This window comes from Achroia grisella, unplaced genomic scaffold (genome assembly GCF_030625045.1).
Source record: "Achroia grisella isolate CSIRO2021 unplaced genomic scaffold, CSIRO_AGI_Agris_v1 utg869, whole genome shotgun sequence".
NCBI classification, from domain to species: domain Eukaryota; kingdom Metazoa; phylum Arthropoda; class Insecta; order Lepidoptera; family Pyralidae; genus Achroia; species Achroia grisella.
The window spans coordinates 1,637,559-1,658,231 of NW_026713049.1; the positions used below are offsets into that span (position 1 = coordinate 1,637,559).

A 20,673-nucleotide genomic window follows, 5' to 3' on the forward strand; every position below is an offset into this window, starting at 1 on the left:
TCCCGAACATTCAAACCCGCAAATACTCTCTTTATAATATTACTGGCTGTACCCGCGATTTCACTAGTCTAGAATTTATAGTCTATGTCTAATATAATCTATAAATTATACTACTGTAAATTTTTATTAAAAATCCGTTCAGTAGTTTTTGCGTGAAAGAGTAACAAACATCCATCCCTCCATACATGCTCAAACTCATAAAGTATATATTTACTATAGATTCTATACTATATCCGCTTCCAGTTCGAAGAATATATTACAATCAGACAGAATTCGATCTCTTGTTGCGCGCTCATTACGATGTATGTCCACTAATACGATGCGCATCGATTATATATCGATACATCTATTTGATCGGTCCACTGATTCGAATGACAGGACGAGCAATCACGTTCTTACCTTTATTGTTCGATGTCAATCGGTATGAAATTGGATAATTATTAGTAACACAATTATTGTTGCGAATAAATTGACTTATACGAGGTTAATAACCCTGATGCAAAAAGAGGGGTGTTATAAATTTGTGTGTGTGTCTATGTCGTCGTAACTCCTAAACGAATGAACCTTTGTGCATTTTTTCCGTTTTATATCTGACTTAATTGAGATAGTTCTTGGGCCCCTCTATATACCTACTTAGTTGATTCGTAAGTTACTTAACGGTGCTGTGTGATTTATCATGAGGTATTATTATGTATGTGTGTGTCAAACAAAAGATAGTGTGTTATTTATTATCTAATATAATGTATTTGTAATAAAAATATTAGCTTTTTGCAATTCTTTTCCTATAAAATTTTATCTGTAACAAATTTCAAACCGTGGAATTTTCGTAAAAAGTGTAAAGTATTTATATTCGTTGAGTGTAATGTATACTATATTATATACATATATTTACAATATATAATAAATATATGTTTAGAATGTAGAAGTACAACCCTAGAATGATAACACACCGCCTTCGTTTTCAAATCAAAAAGTAGTTATATTGTAAAATTGTAGACTTGTATATTTAACTTTAACTTAAATACTTAACCTGAGACTATAACAACAAAAAACGAAAAAAACAAAGATTCGAAATCTTAAAAGAAGCACAATACAATGATAGATAACAAATAAATAAGAGCACGATCGATCCGTCTGTGGGAAAAAGAAAAAAACCTAAGACTAGTGATTGTGAATCCAATTACTAGTGAAAATAAGTATTTGTCTATAATACTGATGGAAATGAAACTTTCATATAGCGATAAGCATATCATGCAAATGCGAGTACAATGTCATGCACATTACTAGCAGCGAGTACACGATTCTGCATGGTATTAAACCATTAACTACACCACAATTGCTTTTTAGCGCATCGTCGCATGATTGAATTTGAAAACGAATTTTTTATTAAGAGACTGCATATATTACTTCATAAGTATACGATATACAGCAGGTGTATATATGTATAAGTGTGAATCTCAGTATCACCTAATTCAGTCGCCAAGCAGTAAGACGTGTTTCGGTTGCGAATTTAACATGAGGTCTCATATTATCATCCTCCACTGGTACTCCGTCAGCGTAAACCGTTAGCGCAGGCAGGTGCACCATTCCATTATCATCCATATAGCAAATATGAAATGAAAACTTATATCTATATGCAAGGCATGCATAGTGCTCTATATATTCTATCAAAGAATTACATATTTAATATAAAACACGTACTTACATATTTTCACGCTTTATTAAGCGATACCTAGCACGCGAAGTGCACAGCGCTAAAATTAATTACAGACTACCCGGTGCAATATAGGCACCTTAACGACGTGCTAATTGCATCTGTTTATCTACTTGTTCCAATGACGATGATTAGCAATAAGATAGCTATGGCTAATTATACTTCGAGTTAACTAACAAATTTATGCTAATAATAAGAAAAAGAGTCGATTTTGTTACTAATACAGCAAACTCTGAACCATTACATTTATGTGATAAATTCCTTAGTTTTTGCATGTAACGGTATATTTTAAGATTTATCCGCCCCCATTCATGTAACTACTACACTTTGATGAACAATATTAGTCTTCATGTACCTATAATTCGGTTATCTTTGCTATTACAAGGCTGATTTTAATTCGAAGCCTTATTTAAAGATTGGACTAAGTGTGGATATAAATCCAATTATATATAGTAGTGCATCTATAACATAAGTTATAGATGCACTACTATATATAATTGACAACGCTAGCTGGTGCATGCCAGTGAAGATTAATGTGTGGGACAATTTTAAAGGCAACTTACAATATTGTAGATACCACTTTTAAGCCAATCTATAAATAAATAAACTTTATTCCAGGGTGACATTGTCGATGATTGCTACTTACCGTCCGAACCGTCAGATTTATATTTTTGCCATTGGCAGTTATATAGAAAAATGGTAGAGTTTTCTTTACATATCAAGTAGGTACGTTAATAAGTTACCTTCAACATTTAAAATATTAACACGATACACTGTAATTTATACCATTAGTTTAGTTGAGTTGAGCAAATTTAGTATAAGTATGTTAACTAATAAATAATAACATACATTCATAAAATTATATAAAACACATAACTACACTTGTACGATATTAATTAGCAATATTAGCTAACCAAGCAGCAATATATAGAGCAATATATAGCCCACTATATATAGAAATAACGATGCATTTATCCAATAGATTACGAAACATGTAACTGAAAACAAATTATACATTCCAGTCTACAGCCGCACGTTGCTAATTTAGAACGTTTTAGATTCAGACAAGCAATAATATGCATAACTGACCGTGACCACGCAAGGGGTCAAAAACACGTGAATGACGCTACTAATATTGTAAACATCGTGCGATGCGGTGGGTTTTTACCGTCACCATCAGCTGGACAAGAAACTTGATTCCTACAGAAATTAGAATGTTTATAAAAAACAAAAATAATGTAATATAAAGAAATTTAGAGAATTGTCGAAAACAATACATACATAAATTGAACGATTTGATATAAAATATTGCAAACATCGCGCGCTGCGTTGGCTTTTTATCATCAGCTGGATAAAAAATATAAAAAATAACGTAATATAAGAGAAGAGTAGAGAATAACAGAAAAAAATACATACATAATTATATTGAATGATTTTTTATATCTAATATTGCAAACATCGTACGCTGCGGTAGCTTCTACCATCAGCTGGAGAAGGACCTTCATTGCAACTGTTATTTTGTCTATAAAAAAATATCAAATATAACGTAATATCTGAGAAATTTCGCGAATTACCGAAAATAATTCATATATTGAATGATTTTTTAAATCATATGTTGCAAATTCGTACGCTGCGGTGGCTTTTTACCATTAGCTGGACAAGAAACTTGATTGCAACTCTTATTTGTATATTACGAGTATATTGCATGTTTATATAAAAAAAGTACACACATATATTGAATGATTTTAGATATCAATACATCCAAGCTATAGATAATTACATGGATTGAAGTAAATGTCCAACAAAATTACTAAAATATACTTTCATATATTACTAAAGTAAATATATACGAGAGTAATCTTAGTTATGACAGCGAATGTGTATGAGTGGAAGAAGATGATATACTGCGCCGATCCCAAATAATGAGATGAAAATGCAATGATGATGATAGGTATCTATAATATTATGTTACCAAAGTATACGTTTTTATTTTTTTAATAAATTAGGTTTAGTAGAGCTTAACTGACATTAGTTAGTCAGATTTTGTTTCAAAACTCTTATACTTTATAAAGTTTTCGGATTCTGCCATTCTCCGTCACTCTTCGACTCTCCACCACGGCTCCGATATCGCCCTTGATTTTAGGGTCGTGTTAGATATGTATGTACATGTGTATGTACACGTACTGCGTGTAACATTTCAGTGGCACCTGGAGATTCATTTCGTAACCATCTCTTATCATATCAACTTATCTACAAAGTTTCGGATTTTATTGGCTTATTTTCATTACAGTTCAAGGAACTTTGTTTATCAATCTGGAAAGGTGATGTAAGACCATGATATCATACGGACTACTTTTTAACCTGTTGTATTAAATTACGATCTTGACGATCTCGGTGGTGTAGTTAATACACTGCCACATACTTGCATGGGCACGGATTCTATCTCTGCACAATACTAAAACTTGCATTAATTACTACTATATTGTCTTACTAATAAGTACATAAACGTAGCTACCCCTGAAGGATATATGATATTGGGTATGCAAGACACATGACACTTTTTTATATAATTTGAAAGACAAACAACGACCAACCAGATGATAGTAAACGGTAGCCACCGACTATATGTGTATATGAACGCAACTAAACGGACATGTTATGCCTCCATATCTAGTAATTTCACTAACATGTCCAAAACAGATTACAAAATTGCTTGGCGGTTGACTAGCTAAGTGAGACTGAGCTTAGTTTTGGAAAAACTCTTTGATAGTAAGGATATAATCATTGTTACGACAGAAGAATAAGTACATAAGGCATATATGTCTTAATGAAATATGGGGAATTCAATATATTATTATTAAATGATTATGTTGTGATTTTATTCATATATTTATGTCTAAATAAATGAATAGTATATATAGTATAAATGAAATGTGATTTTATTTAATTTTACATGTAGGTCATATACCTATACACCACCAAGCGAGACAAGTATGCCCTTATATTTATGACCTACTCAACACCTAGTTACAATCCATTGTCTTGTACGAGAGTAGAAACAATAAGCGTTTAAAGTAGATAGTAAACAAGGTTTAAATGTATGTTAGTATTAACGGGATTCGCACCATTGTTGTGACGGGTATTCCAATTTATGTTATTTTCCATGTCTCCAATAAAGCATGCCATTTTAATTGCAGTGAAATTCCATTGGAAAAGCTTCATTTAACAAGAGTGAGATCTAGCGTATGCAGATAAACACAGACACTATGTAGAGTGATTAGATAGACAACATACTTTGTATCAGAAGAGCTACGAGAGTGGATAAAATTGGTCTGACATATAGCAATCCATCTCCTTATTCTTTGGTCTTGATAATTAATAGATTACAATTTACTTTAATGATGATAGAAGAGTGAAATAAATGTATTTACAAAAAAAAATACAGTATCAGTGAACAATGTCAGGGAAGAAAGGATGAATGGAAAAGGATCAAGACAGATTAGTTAGCCCATTGTGGCAAATACAATTTGAATTAAGTACCATAGTTTCCATAGAGCATACATGCATGTTGATTTAACAGGATACATTTCTAGCAATAGTTATCTTTACGATTCCCTCTCCTCTATTGAAGACAGTTTTTATGCCATTAAGTATTCAAATTAAACCAAATCATTTATTAAAATAAGTAGGACATCCTACCCGCTTATGGATGTCAAATTTTTTACATTAATATTCTTTCCCTATAGTATTAATAGCTACAGATACTGTATTAGCTATATGACTTTAAAAAATAAACAGGGAAGTTGGTGTCTCGAGGAAAGCGAGTACCGATTCCCAAATCTGATCCAATTGAACTGCCTCGGTGGTCTAGCGGTAACATACCGTTTTATTACCGATAGTCACGAGTTCGATCCTTGACATGGAACTAACATTTATGTTCAGTAGTTCGTATTCATTCGTTTGGTCTGAGTGTTTTATATGTACGTATATTATATATGTATTTAAATAATATATTTAAAATTTTCCTTCAGTAGTCGTCTACCCATAGCACAAACTCTGCTTAGTCTGGGACCATATAGCGTGATGTAATTTGTCAATAAATAACGCAGTACTATATGGTCTTGATTATATTTTGCGCAACATTTCACTATTAGACAGGCATATTGAATTATTCAAGCCATCACTTACATAAATAGAAGATAGTACGCCCGCATGTTGACGATACTATATTTAGAATACCGTGGCGGTATTTCCGAATTGTTTACGATCCAGGGTCACCATATTTAAAGGTAAAATGTTTATATATAGCACTATCGGAGCAATGTATCAATTGTGACTGATGATTTAGTTGTTTATTGTTTCGACTCATGTGACACGATAAAATAGTATTTAAATGTATATGTTCACACTTATATTAATTATAAATAAGATTATAATTAAAAATGGGAAATTCTGTAGTGATGTTCGGATGACACGCAAGCGAATTGTACTGAGGTAAAATTAGTACGAAATCAACGTGGGTACCTCTATCTCATCTATTTCTGCTGCCAACCAGCTTGCTTTGATTCAACATGTATTTTGGTTGAAGAATGCAATATATGAAATCAGAGGGTACTAAGGCATGATCTTAATTCTCCAGAGGAAGGGTACCATGTATATCAAATGATGGTATTATGTCCGTGCCAAACATTTGAATTCATGTATATGATTGGTCTAGGTGTTTTCTATGTATAACATAAATGTATTTACAAAAAACACGCTCTGTTTAATTTGAGTAGATGGCGCTGTTTGAAATGTCGTAGGTTATTATTTTTATAGTTAGAAGCACAGTAGGAAGTATATCTAGTAAAAATCTTAGCACATTTTCAACGAAATAATATTGCACAAAATAAATAAAAACTAGAACAAAATGATATATGGGTTAATTGATCATGTACAATATTAATGTCTAACATTATTTTAATGCTTGCATTTATTTAGGCGTATAAAAAATTTTGATTTTGTTTTTAATTAATATACCAAGTATAAGTATAATTACCTCTATAAATACTAACTAGATATGTATATCAATGCTAACTTAATATAACAAAATCATGAAATATTGGTACGTAACTAAGTAGCTCTTATTGCTGATAAGTGCTAATTATAAAATTTGTAATCACTGCTGACAGCATCAGTAGTCAAAACATTCAATTTGTGTATACTTATGCTAAATTGTTTGTTCAAAGAAAAGTAAAGCGATAAAATACAAAAATAATGTCAGGCAAAATGCCAGCGGAAGGCACAACCGTGTCGGTCAAGGTTATTGTAAAATGTTACATTAGGTGACTTTGCAAATGTTATTTTATTAATATTTTTTATTTTGCTTATTATTTCATTTATTTCATCTATTTTGCTCAAATTTATTTCATATTAGTATTTGAATAATGTCAATACCAGACATTAAAAACTACTTTAAATTTTGAATCTAATTATAAATATACTTACTTTCATAGAATAACTTTTGTTCATCTTCGTATTGTAAGAAATATTTATTTATTTTTATTGACACATCGAGATCTAGTATTTACCTACTACCATTTAATTAGATTATGTACGTTCGAATATGGTCGACTTTGAAAATTTAATATAAGTTTATACTAAACTTAAGTATAAACTTATATTTTTAACAAATGTTCCGTAATACCTATGTAACGTTTGTCACAACAAATGTTCACCTCATACCACGATGTATTCAAAAATATCCAGTTAAATGTCAAGTGTTATGTTCACCACGACGTCGGCAGTTAATGAAGTGTGTATGAGGTATTATACTAGTCCATCTTTGATAATAGTCGTAAACGCGAGTTGTTATTTTTACAGAAAATAGTCATTAGAAAATATATAAAAGGAACGTAGCTATAATAATATAATTAATAACAATAATCCAATACAACAAGCAGTAAAAGACACCGAAATTACACTAAAGAGGAAAATGTTTATCAATGAATTAAATGGCATTCAATGAATAGAATAAAGAACGACCTCATACAACAGAAGAAGGCGAAGCTAAGGCAAAAATCATTCTAAATAACAGACTTGTCATAGCTTGTCCAAGAAAGTTATTTCGAGCAATAAATGTAAAGGAAGAAATGAAAAAGGTAAGAATAGCTAAGGAAGAAGACCATGACGAGACAATTAAGGTCATACAGCTCCAGTTACTCGTACACTTTCTACTCTTATCACTATAAATACGTATTAATCATTATGTCTAATTGTTGGTTTACTAGTTCTCGTTAGATACGCTTCGGGCTTGACATGAGTACGATAATCTTATATGTACATTACGTTTCTATAGGAAATCGTTCTCATGAAAGCGTGACTTTGTGTCACTGTCAATAGAATCATTGGCAACATATCAAGTATAATTAAGTACAAATTCAACAATAATTATATTAAAACTGTACAATGGAAAATATGAAATGTTCCAGTTAAGCTTCTTGTTAGTTCTCTACTAAAGTAACTAGCTAACTGGATGATGATCAAAATTATTCAGGTACATAAGTGGAATAAAATGTAATATACAAAGAAATGATTATTATATTGAATATTACTATTATAATTAAGTATAGTGTGTTTTTATTTTTGTGACTGTTTCTTAGTCTCTTTAAGCTCGAGAACTACCTATTGTAACTACACAGAGCGTTTGTTTCTTAGAAAATATCATCCGTGCATCATTTCTGCGTTTCAAGTTACGTATATTACAATTAATTTTAAAATTTAAATTTATATATCACAAATATGATATCTCTACTGGAGTTGGAGACTATTTGTAATCTACCTTAAGAAATTGATACCTAATTCGCATGTATTTATTTCTATTCGTGTCTTTTATGGGATATCTTTGCCAATTATGAATTTAATTTGATAATTTATTTTTTATTCATTGGTTTTATTTTCGTGTACAATTGGTCAAGATTTAACTAAACATATATTTTCTTGTTCTTTTGATTTCAGTTGAAGAAATACCTAATTTTGTATAAGATATATTGAAAGTTTTATGATCAACAAAGATTAAATCTTTGTTGATCAGTACCAGTAGTAAATAATTATGATAAGAGCAGCATTAACAGATAGATAAATAAAACATATATCAACCAGCTTTGCATAACTGGTATGATATGATAATGAGGTTGAAGATAAACTAGTAATCGTAGTATTCAACTTTACCGCAAAGTATAGTAATGAATATTAAATTGGATAATATGAATATTAAAATGCAAAATATTTGCCGACATTTAGTATTATATAAGTAGGTTAAGATGCCCTTGAACTGAAAAGTTGATATAAACAAATGTATGTTATAGAGTAGAAAAAAAATTGTAACAGACCCGCCTCGGTTTCACACGGATATTTTATCCAATTTGCATAAAACTTTTACGAATTATACACCTAAACCTTTTACTGAAATCACTCTTTTGATGGCACAAAACAGTGTGAAAATCAGTTATTTTTTTCAGATTATTCCGAATAGACTGTGGGTTTTAGTTTACAATATTTATAGATGGAATAACTTAAAAAAATATTATTTAATATTAAAAACTCGTATTACATTAATACTTAATTATCAGCGAGTAATATGAACTATAGGCTATATTCCATGCGAGTAGCGCTGCGGGATTCAGTCAAATATGTATATTAATTTAACATTATTGAATTGCTTTAATGTTCATGAGAAATAATATAAATAAATATCGATTCTGATAATCTAATGATCCGAAAACGATCACAGTAAGTTCGGTAGTATCCGCTATACATCTGACGGCAGCTGTAAATTGATACTAGGTAATTAAAATGATTAAAATCAGATTGGAAGTTTGATACTGTCTATTATTACACAATCTTGACTTGGACTTCGTAAGCCTAAATCTGGTCGATACAAAAAGAAATTTTGTGTCTAGTTGTATTTCTGACTGAGTTTGAGAGACTTTATAAAACATCGATAATAAAATAAAATAATCCAAAAGCGAACGGTAAGCTCGGCCACGGCCAACTTTGGATTCAAATATACCTATCGAAAAGTAAGTGTTGTTGTATATTCAGAACGTTAGTGGTCGTTACCTCTGGCATTACGACTGCCCTATCTACTATCAACCACCCCATCTGGGATGAATAGTCATATTATTATATTTATATTCAAGTTTGTTATGAAACTTTTCGGTCAAAAACAAACCTATTCGTGGTTGTTTTTCACCCGACATCCAGTTTAATTTAACAGCATTTTTGTTTGTATGTTACGCGATATCTTTGCCAGTTCTAAAAAGATTTTATTCTCGGTTTGACCCAATTTTTAGGAGTGATGTTGGGTTTTCTTTTTAACCGCATTTTCATGGCATAGGCTTGTAATCAATTAGATCAATTGCGATCCTTTTTCTGAACCTTTCTTTCCAACAAAAATTATATAAAATCTAAAGGGTGTAATTAAACTAATAAGTAGTTACTGAACTGTTGTAACTTATTGAACAATTGAAACGAGAATACATCAATACATTATTAGTCTCTCCTGAACGCGATTTTAATTGATTGGTTGTAATTGACCTGTGTTCGTAATATTATTAATTCGATCTGTTGTTACTAAGTAATTCTGTTTGAAAAGGAAAAGTCGAGTGCATTATATGTAGGTATAATTTCATTGCTAACCTCCTTTTGAAGCTAGTTAATAGCTCAATTATCTAATCGATGCATAAATATTAAGACCTGTACATCAAGTTCAACAACTTCAGATTTTATTGTACTTAAATAGTTTTCTTTGACGTCAGACCTTCCTACATTGATTCAATACCTGTGTATTAATAGTAGTAACGAAATGGATAGTAATAACTCTAAAATAGTACATATATTATCGGTTTTGTGATAATTTATTCAATTGAATCAATAAGGTTTCTTTCATGGGAGAGAGGAACATCTGTCGATTTAAAGATATCCTTCGTCAATTTAAATTGATGGTGCTAACTAATAGAACGTAAAGGTTTGAGTTGTTTTAATGGGCAATGTCGGATCTCTTACCTGAGATTCCCATCACGATAAGGGACAATTTCCAGTTCGTTGTATACTGCACAGAGAGCGTCACGGCTTGTCGCCCGAGCCTATCGGCCTCTATTGAATATTTTTTTGTATGTTTTCTTAACGGGGTTTCCTTCACCGGAGAATCAATTAGAAACATTATTTGATACGTAGTTTTTTTTGTCCATAAGTCAGAGTAAAAACAACTAAGATACACTACTACTCTTTTTACACTTTTGAGTTGAAATGACGTTCTGTTTGAAACTAACATTATAGTTCGTAGACAAAAGCAAACACATGTGGCACGGTCGGGTCGGGACACTTATGGGACAGCAAACATACTAATCGATGTCCACTCCACCAATATTTGTTTCCGATTTAACACTTGGAATTTTCACGTAATACTTCACACTTGATAATATGATCTCGGTCACTGACATGAAACTTTGGTTAGCTTTATTATCAGTATCGTTCAATAACACAACATAAAGAGAGCATGTTTACATTCTAATTTATTTGATAAACACGTCTAGTACTCCCATTGAAAATCTGGGTTTGGGCACTGATTACGATAATTGTAGAATATAATAGTTCCTATAGTATACAATAGAAGATATTGTTATAAATGATATTATAGACTAGAATTAATATAAAGTAAACTAGATGTCGCATTGTGCCTCATTGCCAGAGTCAGTTCTACTACTCGGTGGCAAGAACTTGTAAGTGCAAACTAACCTACCTGATGATAAGTTGTAACCGTTACTTATATACATGAACAACACTGGTTATCACGTTATCTTGTAATACACGTGCTACCAGCATTGCTGTTTCAGAGAAAGAAACATGACTAACACATAGCGCTTATCCTGTAATTTCACTGCCTATTTTCACCCTATAACTGTAACATGGCAAGCAGTTTGGCGATTGAAATAGGCGACTATGGTTAGCAGAAGACATTTAAAAAAAACTACGTTGATCTTCCGGTTGATAATTATGAGAGATGGAACCAGATGCTGGTTTGTCTAATCTTATATATAAAATTCTCGTGTCACAGTTTTCGTTCCCATACTCCTCCGATTCTCATGAAATTTTGTGAGCGTATTGAGTAGGTCTGAGAATCGGCCAACATCTATTTTTCATCCCCCTAAATGTTAGGGGTAGTCCACCCCTAAATTTTTATTTTTATTTTAAGGCAATACAACGTTTGCCGGGACAGGTAGTATGTAATAAAATAAAAATAAAAGAACATGACTTAGTCACTCCACCCGACTGTATCAAGCATATGTTCATATAACGTGAGTAGTTAAGTTAATAATTACTTACAGCAATCATAGGTAGTCCAAGCCCCACGATGTATAGCATTATGTTGGTCACAGTTGAGTCCCTGTAGGGGTGCTTCAATGACTCATCGTCGCAGAAAAACCCCCGCTCGTATGGCGAACCCCACAAGTAGAACACAAGGATTAGGAATCCGACTGTAACAAGGAAATAAAGAATATTTGAACACTTTGTTTTCTAATTTAAAACACTTTTTAGACTATTGTGGCCGCGACTTTGTTTGCGTGTACATTTGTAGACGCCCGCTATTATTTACCCTATCGTTCCCCGTCCAATTCGAACGGGTTCGAAATTAAGACGGCCTGAACTGAGCTTCGAAACCCTAGCGGTGCCCTCAGACTGAAGTCAAATCCGTTATATAGGTCCAAGATTCGGCCTTTAGTCGATCCATAAGTCGTTCCGCGGGTATGGAGCGCCATCTGCACTCGCCCTCTATCGGTAGATTAGGCTGTAAAGAGTAGTTGCGGCCAGCATTAGAATAACTTTATACACAAATAGACAGCTTTCGCCTCATCACACTGATAATATGTAGATACAGATTTCACGTCAGACATAAAATGTCATACAAATTAACTTGCTTGTAATATTAAGAATCAAGAAGAAAAAAGGCATCTTTATTTATTCACTCAAATGTTTTGGTGTGACAGTTTAAGGTTCTTGATGATAATCAGAAGATCTCGTCTCAAGTGTCAAATGAATAAAATATACAGTGAAAAAATAAAAAAGGGTTATTTTATAAAAAAAATGGATCGTTTACGTAATCTATACACGAGTCAATATATCAAATCTATAATTAGAGGTTCATTAAAAAAGGGCCACCGATTAAAATCAAATGTGCCTCGTCAAATAGGAATTTAAATTAGAACTGAGTAAAGAAAAGAAACGAAATTAACTATTGTTTCACGGATTGTTCCGTGTCCAAACAATGTTTGAGACTGACAAAAAACAGCAGGTACAGAAGGGAGCGACGCAGATATAAAATTGCTGGTAATGCTAATAAGTTGAAGAATTTTGTTAAATGTGATAATCTCAGGAAATATAGGTTCAAATAAAAAAAAAGTGCTGATTAGCCCATTTATCTAGGAAGATTATAGGCTATTTATAACATCACGCTACGACCAATAGGAGCGGAGCTGTAACGAGCAATGTTACCAAAATGGGAGTACGCTATAAGCGTTGTATAAATGCAAGTGAAAGTATGAATGTAATCTTAATACTATATTGTTAACTAGCTACTCGCCTCGGCTTCGCCCGGGTGTACATGTATTATATATATAAACCTTCCTCTAGAATCACTCTATCTACTTAAAAAACCGCTTCAAAATCCGTTGTGTGGTTTTAAAGATTTAAGCATACATAGGGACGGACAGACGACTGCGACTTTGTTTTATACTACGTAATGACTACATATTATTTTATCATAAGCGCTATTTCATGTCAATTACGGGGACTATTTCCCCCCTGAATAGCAACGTATTCTACTAAACTATGAAAAACCATGCTTAATTCCTAGTGTGTTACTCACAAAGGGTGTAACTGACCTGACATTATCCTAACCTATCATTCTCCACTGGTTTACAGCAGCGTACACCGTTAGCGCAGGAGAATGCACCATTCCATTATCATCTATTAAAAAATGTCATGTAATTAAGAACTGTACTCTAACAACACTTTAAGCCCGTGCACAATGCTGTATCATCACGACATTATTAATGAATTAATATGTAGTGCCATATTCATTAAAAATTATTATGTGTTATTTTAAAACATTTGCTTTTACCGCGCTTTATTTATACAACATTGGGTCTTAACACGAATAATTTTACGGTAAATAAAGGTATTTTTACCTCTCTGGACATTTCGAACAAATAGGTATCAGCCCTGGTCTCGAGCTGTTGTTCGAGTGATATTGACTTTGCTGTACTTCTGTACACCATGTAAATACCTTAATTACCATAAAATTGACCCGTTTAACTATATCAATAATGTTTATAATATATCGAACAACACTTTAGCATTTCTAGAGCAGCTACTTCATTGTATATTTTAGGGAGAGTCTTTTGCTATTGATCTTGGTAAAAATAACAAACATGTTTTATAACCCAAACCATTATCGTGTTACGGACGTTACAGTTGAGTGGATTGGGTAATAACCAGTGTTACAGTAATAGTACAATTATGAACTGTGACTATTAGACTTACGGCTTCATGCACAAAATATATACAGTTAAATATTCTGTAGTATCTACTATTAAGGAGGTTTACTAGAATTTTTCTTAGTTTTTATTAATGATTTACGGGAACTAATGTGACAAAAAACGGAAGAACTTGAGAAGTATTTAAATTTAAATAAAATGCATTATATAATGCTATGAAATTTCTTGCCTTCGAGCGTAATAGAGAAATTCCTCATTTTAAAATTCTTGATTACTTAGGGTTGTCAAGTGTTTTTTCACGACTTAGGGACACTAGGTCGTGAAAAAACACTTGACAACCCTACAGCAGTGTCTTAATATTCGGGGATTAAACTCTTAAATGTTATACGTAACAACTGGAGATAGGTATGGTGGACTGTTCGTGAGTGGGAGAAATGCGAGAAAAATCCAATCCAATTAAATTTTATAGAACTATTTCAAATAATTTCAAATATTTCTTCCGCACATAAGAACAACAAGGAAAACGTTGGCTATTGTATTGGGCACACGAGTATTTTCGAAGAATTCTCTTATCCAAACATCGTTGGGAATAATAATGATACAGATCGTGTGATAATAGATTAGTAATACATGGTGACTCTATCATATTGATATGGATGATGACGGCTAACTACTTCCGCATTTCCGCAACACCTGTGTTTACCTTCTTCATCCATATTATAAAGAGGAAAGCCCTTATACACTGACTCATCATCGGCGATTGCTATAACCGGCGATATAAATCTACATCACAAGATAAGAGTATTTTTCGTAATGTTTTTATAGGCCGTCATCAGAACATTACGAGTATTGCGTAATTTTGCATTTTTTAGATATTGATTCTTAAACTTTCTTTATTCTTAAGGTACTTCCAATATATAATTAATCTAGATAATAATGTGATCATTTTCAGGTGGGGTACCAGTTTCTTATACCATTGTAACGGATAAAGTAAAACAATATTTTAAGGTAATTAAAAATTTCAAAGTGTCAAACGATAAATATTATGTTAATGTACAGAAAAATGAAAGCCAACAGTTAAAAAAAAAATCATGTTGACAAAGTGTAACATTGTATTATACATTTGTGTCTAATGTATCTAAGTATGAAAACACAGTATTTGAACTATCAACAAAAACAGTTAAAATTTCAATATATGTGACGCCACAGTAGAATGATGGGAGGGCGTGTCATAAATGTGACCAACTGTCACATCGCGAAATTCTTGTGACGTCATTATTGATGGCACCTTAACATTAGACATTGTTTGACATCAGAAAGCAAATCAAGGTTAAACGCCATAGCGCCAACTTCAGTAACAAACACCTGTACAAACTGTTTATTAAGTGACGTAACAGCTGTTACAAATTAGATAACAAAACGCGATTAAATTTTATATCCAAATAACGTGATTAGATTCCTTCAACATTTGTATTAATGTAAATACTCAATATGTATTTTATGTCGACTGTGGTTACGATTTATTGAACGAAGTAGTTGTATCATGCTATCTATTCGATTCACTATACTCGTGAAAGAAATATAAAAAAATATTTGTACTTTTTCTTTAATTAAAACGCGTCAAAAGTATTACTTAAGTAGCAACTATCCACTGTCCTATTCAAATGGGGATCGAAATTACAACGGCCTGAACTAAGGTCGTTGTAATCGAGGATCAAACTCCTAACGGTGCTCTCAGATTAAAGTGAATCCGTCAGATCGTCATCAATTGCTCCAAAAGTCCCACCGCAGATTTGGGATACTGTCTGAACTCTTCCTTATTCTCTTCCGGTGAAGTTGTAAAGGCCAGCTACGGCTATCAGTGTTACAATAGTAGAAAAAAAAACACATTGAACTCATTCCATAAAATCATTGTTGACCAATCGTGCAAAAGTTAAAAATGAGACAATTTACAAGATATTTATAGATCATGCGTACTTCAAAACTTATCACGTAGTTATGAGGAAATTTAATTAATTATAATATCACTATATATAATATTAATATTATAAATGTGAAAACATGAGTATCTGTTTGTTACATTTTCACAACTAAATGACTTAATGTATATTAATAAAAATCGACGTCAATATTGATTATATCATGAGGTCAAACAGAAGCTATCCTGTATTTAAAAAAATAGACTAATTTGTGTGTAACACAGCTAGTGTTATAAATTTGAAAGTGGGTATCTCTGTCTGTTAAGTAGCAACAGAGACTGGAAATAATGACTGATAACAACAAAGGTAACTTATCACTTTATCAGAAATAAATTGCTAATTGTGGAATACAGGCCACTTATTTAGTTTATGTTCTATATTATAATCTTCATATTTCAAATACCAAATTCTATTCTAAATTATCACTTCTTTCTATTGTTCCTTTCGGCTTCCCATCCTGGCACTAGTTAGTAGTATTTTTTTAATTGTAATATTAATTGTTTTATCTACATATTACGAGAAATTCCAGGTTTCCTTTATCGACCATACGACACTAATTATCGTTTCTTAATAATAGATGTGAAGACAAAGATGGATATAGTGATTCTATTATCACATATAAAACTAGAAGGAGACGAAATAATCAGACAAAATCGCGGTTAACAACTAGTGTCAATATGATAATGTGATCAAGCGGAGTTGTTCAAACAACGTCAAGTTCATTCAACGGTGAGAATGTGTGGTTGTAAACTATGATTCATCTCAGCTGAATAGTGGCGGTTCAACTTGCCTCTACAAATTAGGTCACTGAACTGTCAGTTGCATAATGCGTAGATACTGTAATCTGGGATCATGTGTGGTATGCGACGTAAGGTGACTTAGTACTTTTATGTATTTGGACTGTCAAACAAGCTAACGGCCTACCTGGTGGTAAGTGGTAACCGTCGCCTATATTTACGCCACTAAGGAGCGAAGAGGAGCTAACGTTGTCGATTATATACGAATCAAGAGTAACCTGACATTGAGGGTGACGCAGTTGGAGTCGAGTCACAACGTGAGTTTCAAGGCGTTTGTGGTCCGGATCCCACATGCATGAAAGATGACTACTGGTCGAGGGGTGTGGTATAACAGCGCTACCATTGCAGATTGTCGTCGTCAGTGCCGTGACCGCACGGACAATTTTAACATATCAATATATTAGTTACATAATATTAATTCATATGTATGTTAGTCTATAAGGTATATATAATATGGGTCTAGTAGCCCTGATAAATAAATAAGAATATACCTTGGACCTCAACTCAAATATACTAAAGACCCAAAAAATAGGCCGAAAACCGACATGGCATGTAGAGCCTTCTAGGACGACGTACTTCAAAATACATTACAATCGCCCACCACGTATTGTAGAATGCAAGTGAGACAGAATAGTGCGGCTCTGCCCTAACCACCGCTTTATTTTTATTTATAATAAATAAACACATAAACAAATAAATAAATAAATAAATAAAGCGGTGTTATTTTTATACATAACGAACAAATTCTAAAATACTAAGAAACTAAAACTTGACGGAGTATAAACGAATCCCTAATGTATTATTAATGCCATTGTATTTTAAGGGCGATAGGATTAGTAATTAGTACCCAATACTAGTAATATAACAGGTCAGAACGATCTCTACGTGTCCTCTCTTGAAAAGCATCATGATTAATTTCTAATGAAATTGTCACGATAGTCTAACGTAATACTGTTCATTTTTTCACTCTACCGGAACCCCGCCAGCATATACCGTTAGCGTAGCCGACCCTTCATTATTATCCTTAACAAAAACTATTTTTTAATAGATGATAACGAAAATAATACTAAAACACATAATGTGTTTTAGTGTTATTTTCGTTTCGTTTGGACCATTGACCTGAATATGATCTAATGAATCCTTGACTGACCGCAGTCCAACAGTGCTACGGCCAACAAATATGTCTGGGTAATACGACCATTTAACATTGACCTCCGTTCCCCTATCACATTTCCAGAGTCACATCTCTTTTAAGATGATTCAACACGGTTAAATGACGCCTACGTCGCGCTTAATAAACACATTAATAAGTATTTTTTGTTCTTAAAAAAAAAACCATTTACGATCCGACTAATACTAATAAGTACTCTATGTCGACTCTAGCTTGAGAGGAATCAAATTCAAAATCGTAAAGTGGAGAGTTTAAAATATAATTTCATGAAATTTATTAGATCTTGACTGAGCTAGGCTTAGTAATAAGTCGTCTAAGTGTTTGTCTTTGTCTCACCTATTTCAGCTGCAGCTATAATAGATCTCTAAGATTTGTTTTGAATAAAGAGTAGATAGAGCAGTGAAATTATAGGGCAAGACAACAAGATATCTTAGTTCTAGAATGGCAACGCATGGGTAATGGAGGCGGAACATGATAACATGTTGTATGTGTTATTTTTTTATAATAATAATAATAATAAAGACATTTTTTTCAGCATTTATTCAGCATTACATCAGTATCAAAAGAGTTTACAATTATGTTTGTATCGTTACAAAGTATAAAACAAAGTCGCTGTCGCTGTCTGTCCGTCCCTATGTATGCTTAAATCTTCAAAACTACACAACGGATTTTGAAGCGGTTTTTTAAAATAGATAGAGTGATTCAAGAGGAAGGTTTATATGTATAATACATGTACACCCGGGCGAAGCCGGGGCGAGTAGCTAGTTATATATAATTTAAAAGTTAAAAACATACTGGTAACGCTGAATGTGATTCCATCTTAACATTTGTATTGTAGTATAACTAAGTTTTTATGTATATAGGCAATGTTTATCGTTTACATAAAAAAACATCTATAACATATATTTCAGTAATTTCTTTGTTTTTATTATTAAAGTAAGTACAGACTTCAAGTATCAGCATATACTCATACATTTCACTTGTTTACACTACATTCAGCGGTTCGTTTCAAGGTAGATCAATGACTACTATAAATATTGGTAATATTAAATATGTTTATAGACCACAAGTCTATTAAAGTGGTTTAGCAGCAAAGATGTTAAATCATCAAAGCGATATGAATATAAAACACACTGAAGCGCGGAATCTTTTACCGAGTAGGCATAAATTACTAATTTACAACTAAAAGCAAATTTTGACAAAATTATATATTGGAATAGACGCTGTCGATTACATAAAAAAATAGTCGAAATATATGGATTTTATATAGATTCGAGTTAGATTATAAAAATATACCAAACAAATTCAAACTGATAACGTTCTGATTCAGTAGAAGAATAAAAAAAATAAAAGTTATTAAAAAATATATGTATGTACATCAAAAAGAAGCTTTGTGCAGGCTGACAAAAAATTTGCTGCGATTTTATAGTAAAAACGGTTAAAGACATTATTAGGTCATCGTACTAGATATTGCCAATCATAGGTCAATGATCTTGCAACGATGTACCAAAAGCAGCAACTAATGTAAAAACTACAGCCGGTTGGGGAACTTGTTCTAAGGATGTTCGTGATTATTCAAAGCATAGAAAAATTCTTCTACCCAATATATGATTTCCCAGTATAATATATTGTGTGCAATATTTTGTTTGACAATTTTACAATCCATAATAAATACTGGAATTTTATCCCAGTAAAGAACGGTTTCCAGTAGGAGAATTTCTAGTTGCAAGTTCTCGTACGAGTGGTAAGTGGTAGTTTTGTCATTCATATTTATCATTCATATTTTTTCGGCATTTACATTACAAGTTATTTGCATGCAACCCTCGTGCGATACCAGGCAAACAGACTTCAATGACAAGCATGCAAATGTCTCCCAAGGACCTTAAAACAGTAGCATTAGCACACAATTTTGATTGTAAACGTTACACAATCGAATAAAATCAACACAAAGCTAAATTATCTGCGTCAGGGTTTTTCCCGCAGAAAACAGTAGTTACGACCAATTTAAGACATGATACATATCATATCATAGTGCCATATCATCTAATGATAACCCAGAAACGTAAATTACATCTGAGTAGTGCACGATTGAATGATAACTTCTTGGAAATGGAGTTGACATCTCTCGTAAGTCAAGCGAAACGAATAAACTGATGGCGATGACGATTAGGACAAAATACTAGTATTAATGTCCATTTGATAGCAAATAATAACAGTGAAATTTAAACGTGAGTTATGCGAATGGGAATAGCGAAATCTATGGGTAATTGCTATAGCATCATAGTACCTACTATGATGAGTGTTTTTTAATAGACAATAATGAAATAATGCTCCACCTGATGAGTATCCGACCAAAACTAAATACAAAAAATAATACGTCATAGTTTTAAAGACCCAAAATTAGATTGCCTTTTAATTTTGGCCGACATAGAAACTATTTTGGTTATAATTTTTTAGACATGTATAAGTTATGTAA

At 32.4% G+C, this 20,673-nt stretch overlaps 1 protein-coding gene across 1 annotated transcript in view; it reads right to left on the minus strand.

The window, feature by feature from the left end:
- The window catches only part of LOC131852955 (putative phosphatidate phosphatase), a 71,163-nt gene that overhangs the window by 31,070 nt on the left and 19,420 nt on the right, over window positions 1-20,673 (minus strand). The window contains exon 2 of the mRNA XM_059203711.1: window positions 12,080-12,231. Within this exon, the coding sequence (XP_059059694.1) occupies window positions 12,080-12,231 (152 nt within the window). The remainder of the gene's footprint in view (window positions 1-12,079; window positions 12,232-20,673) is intronic.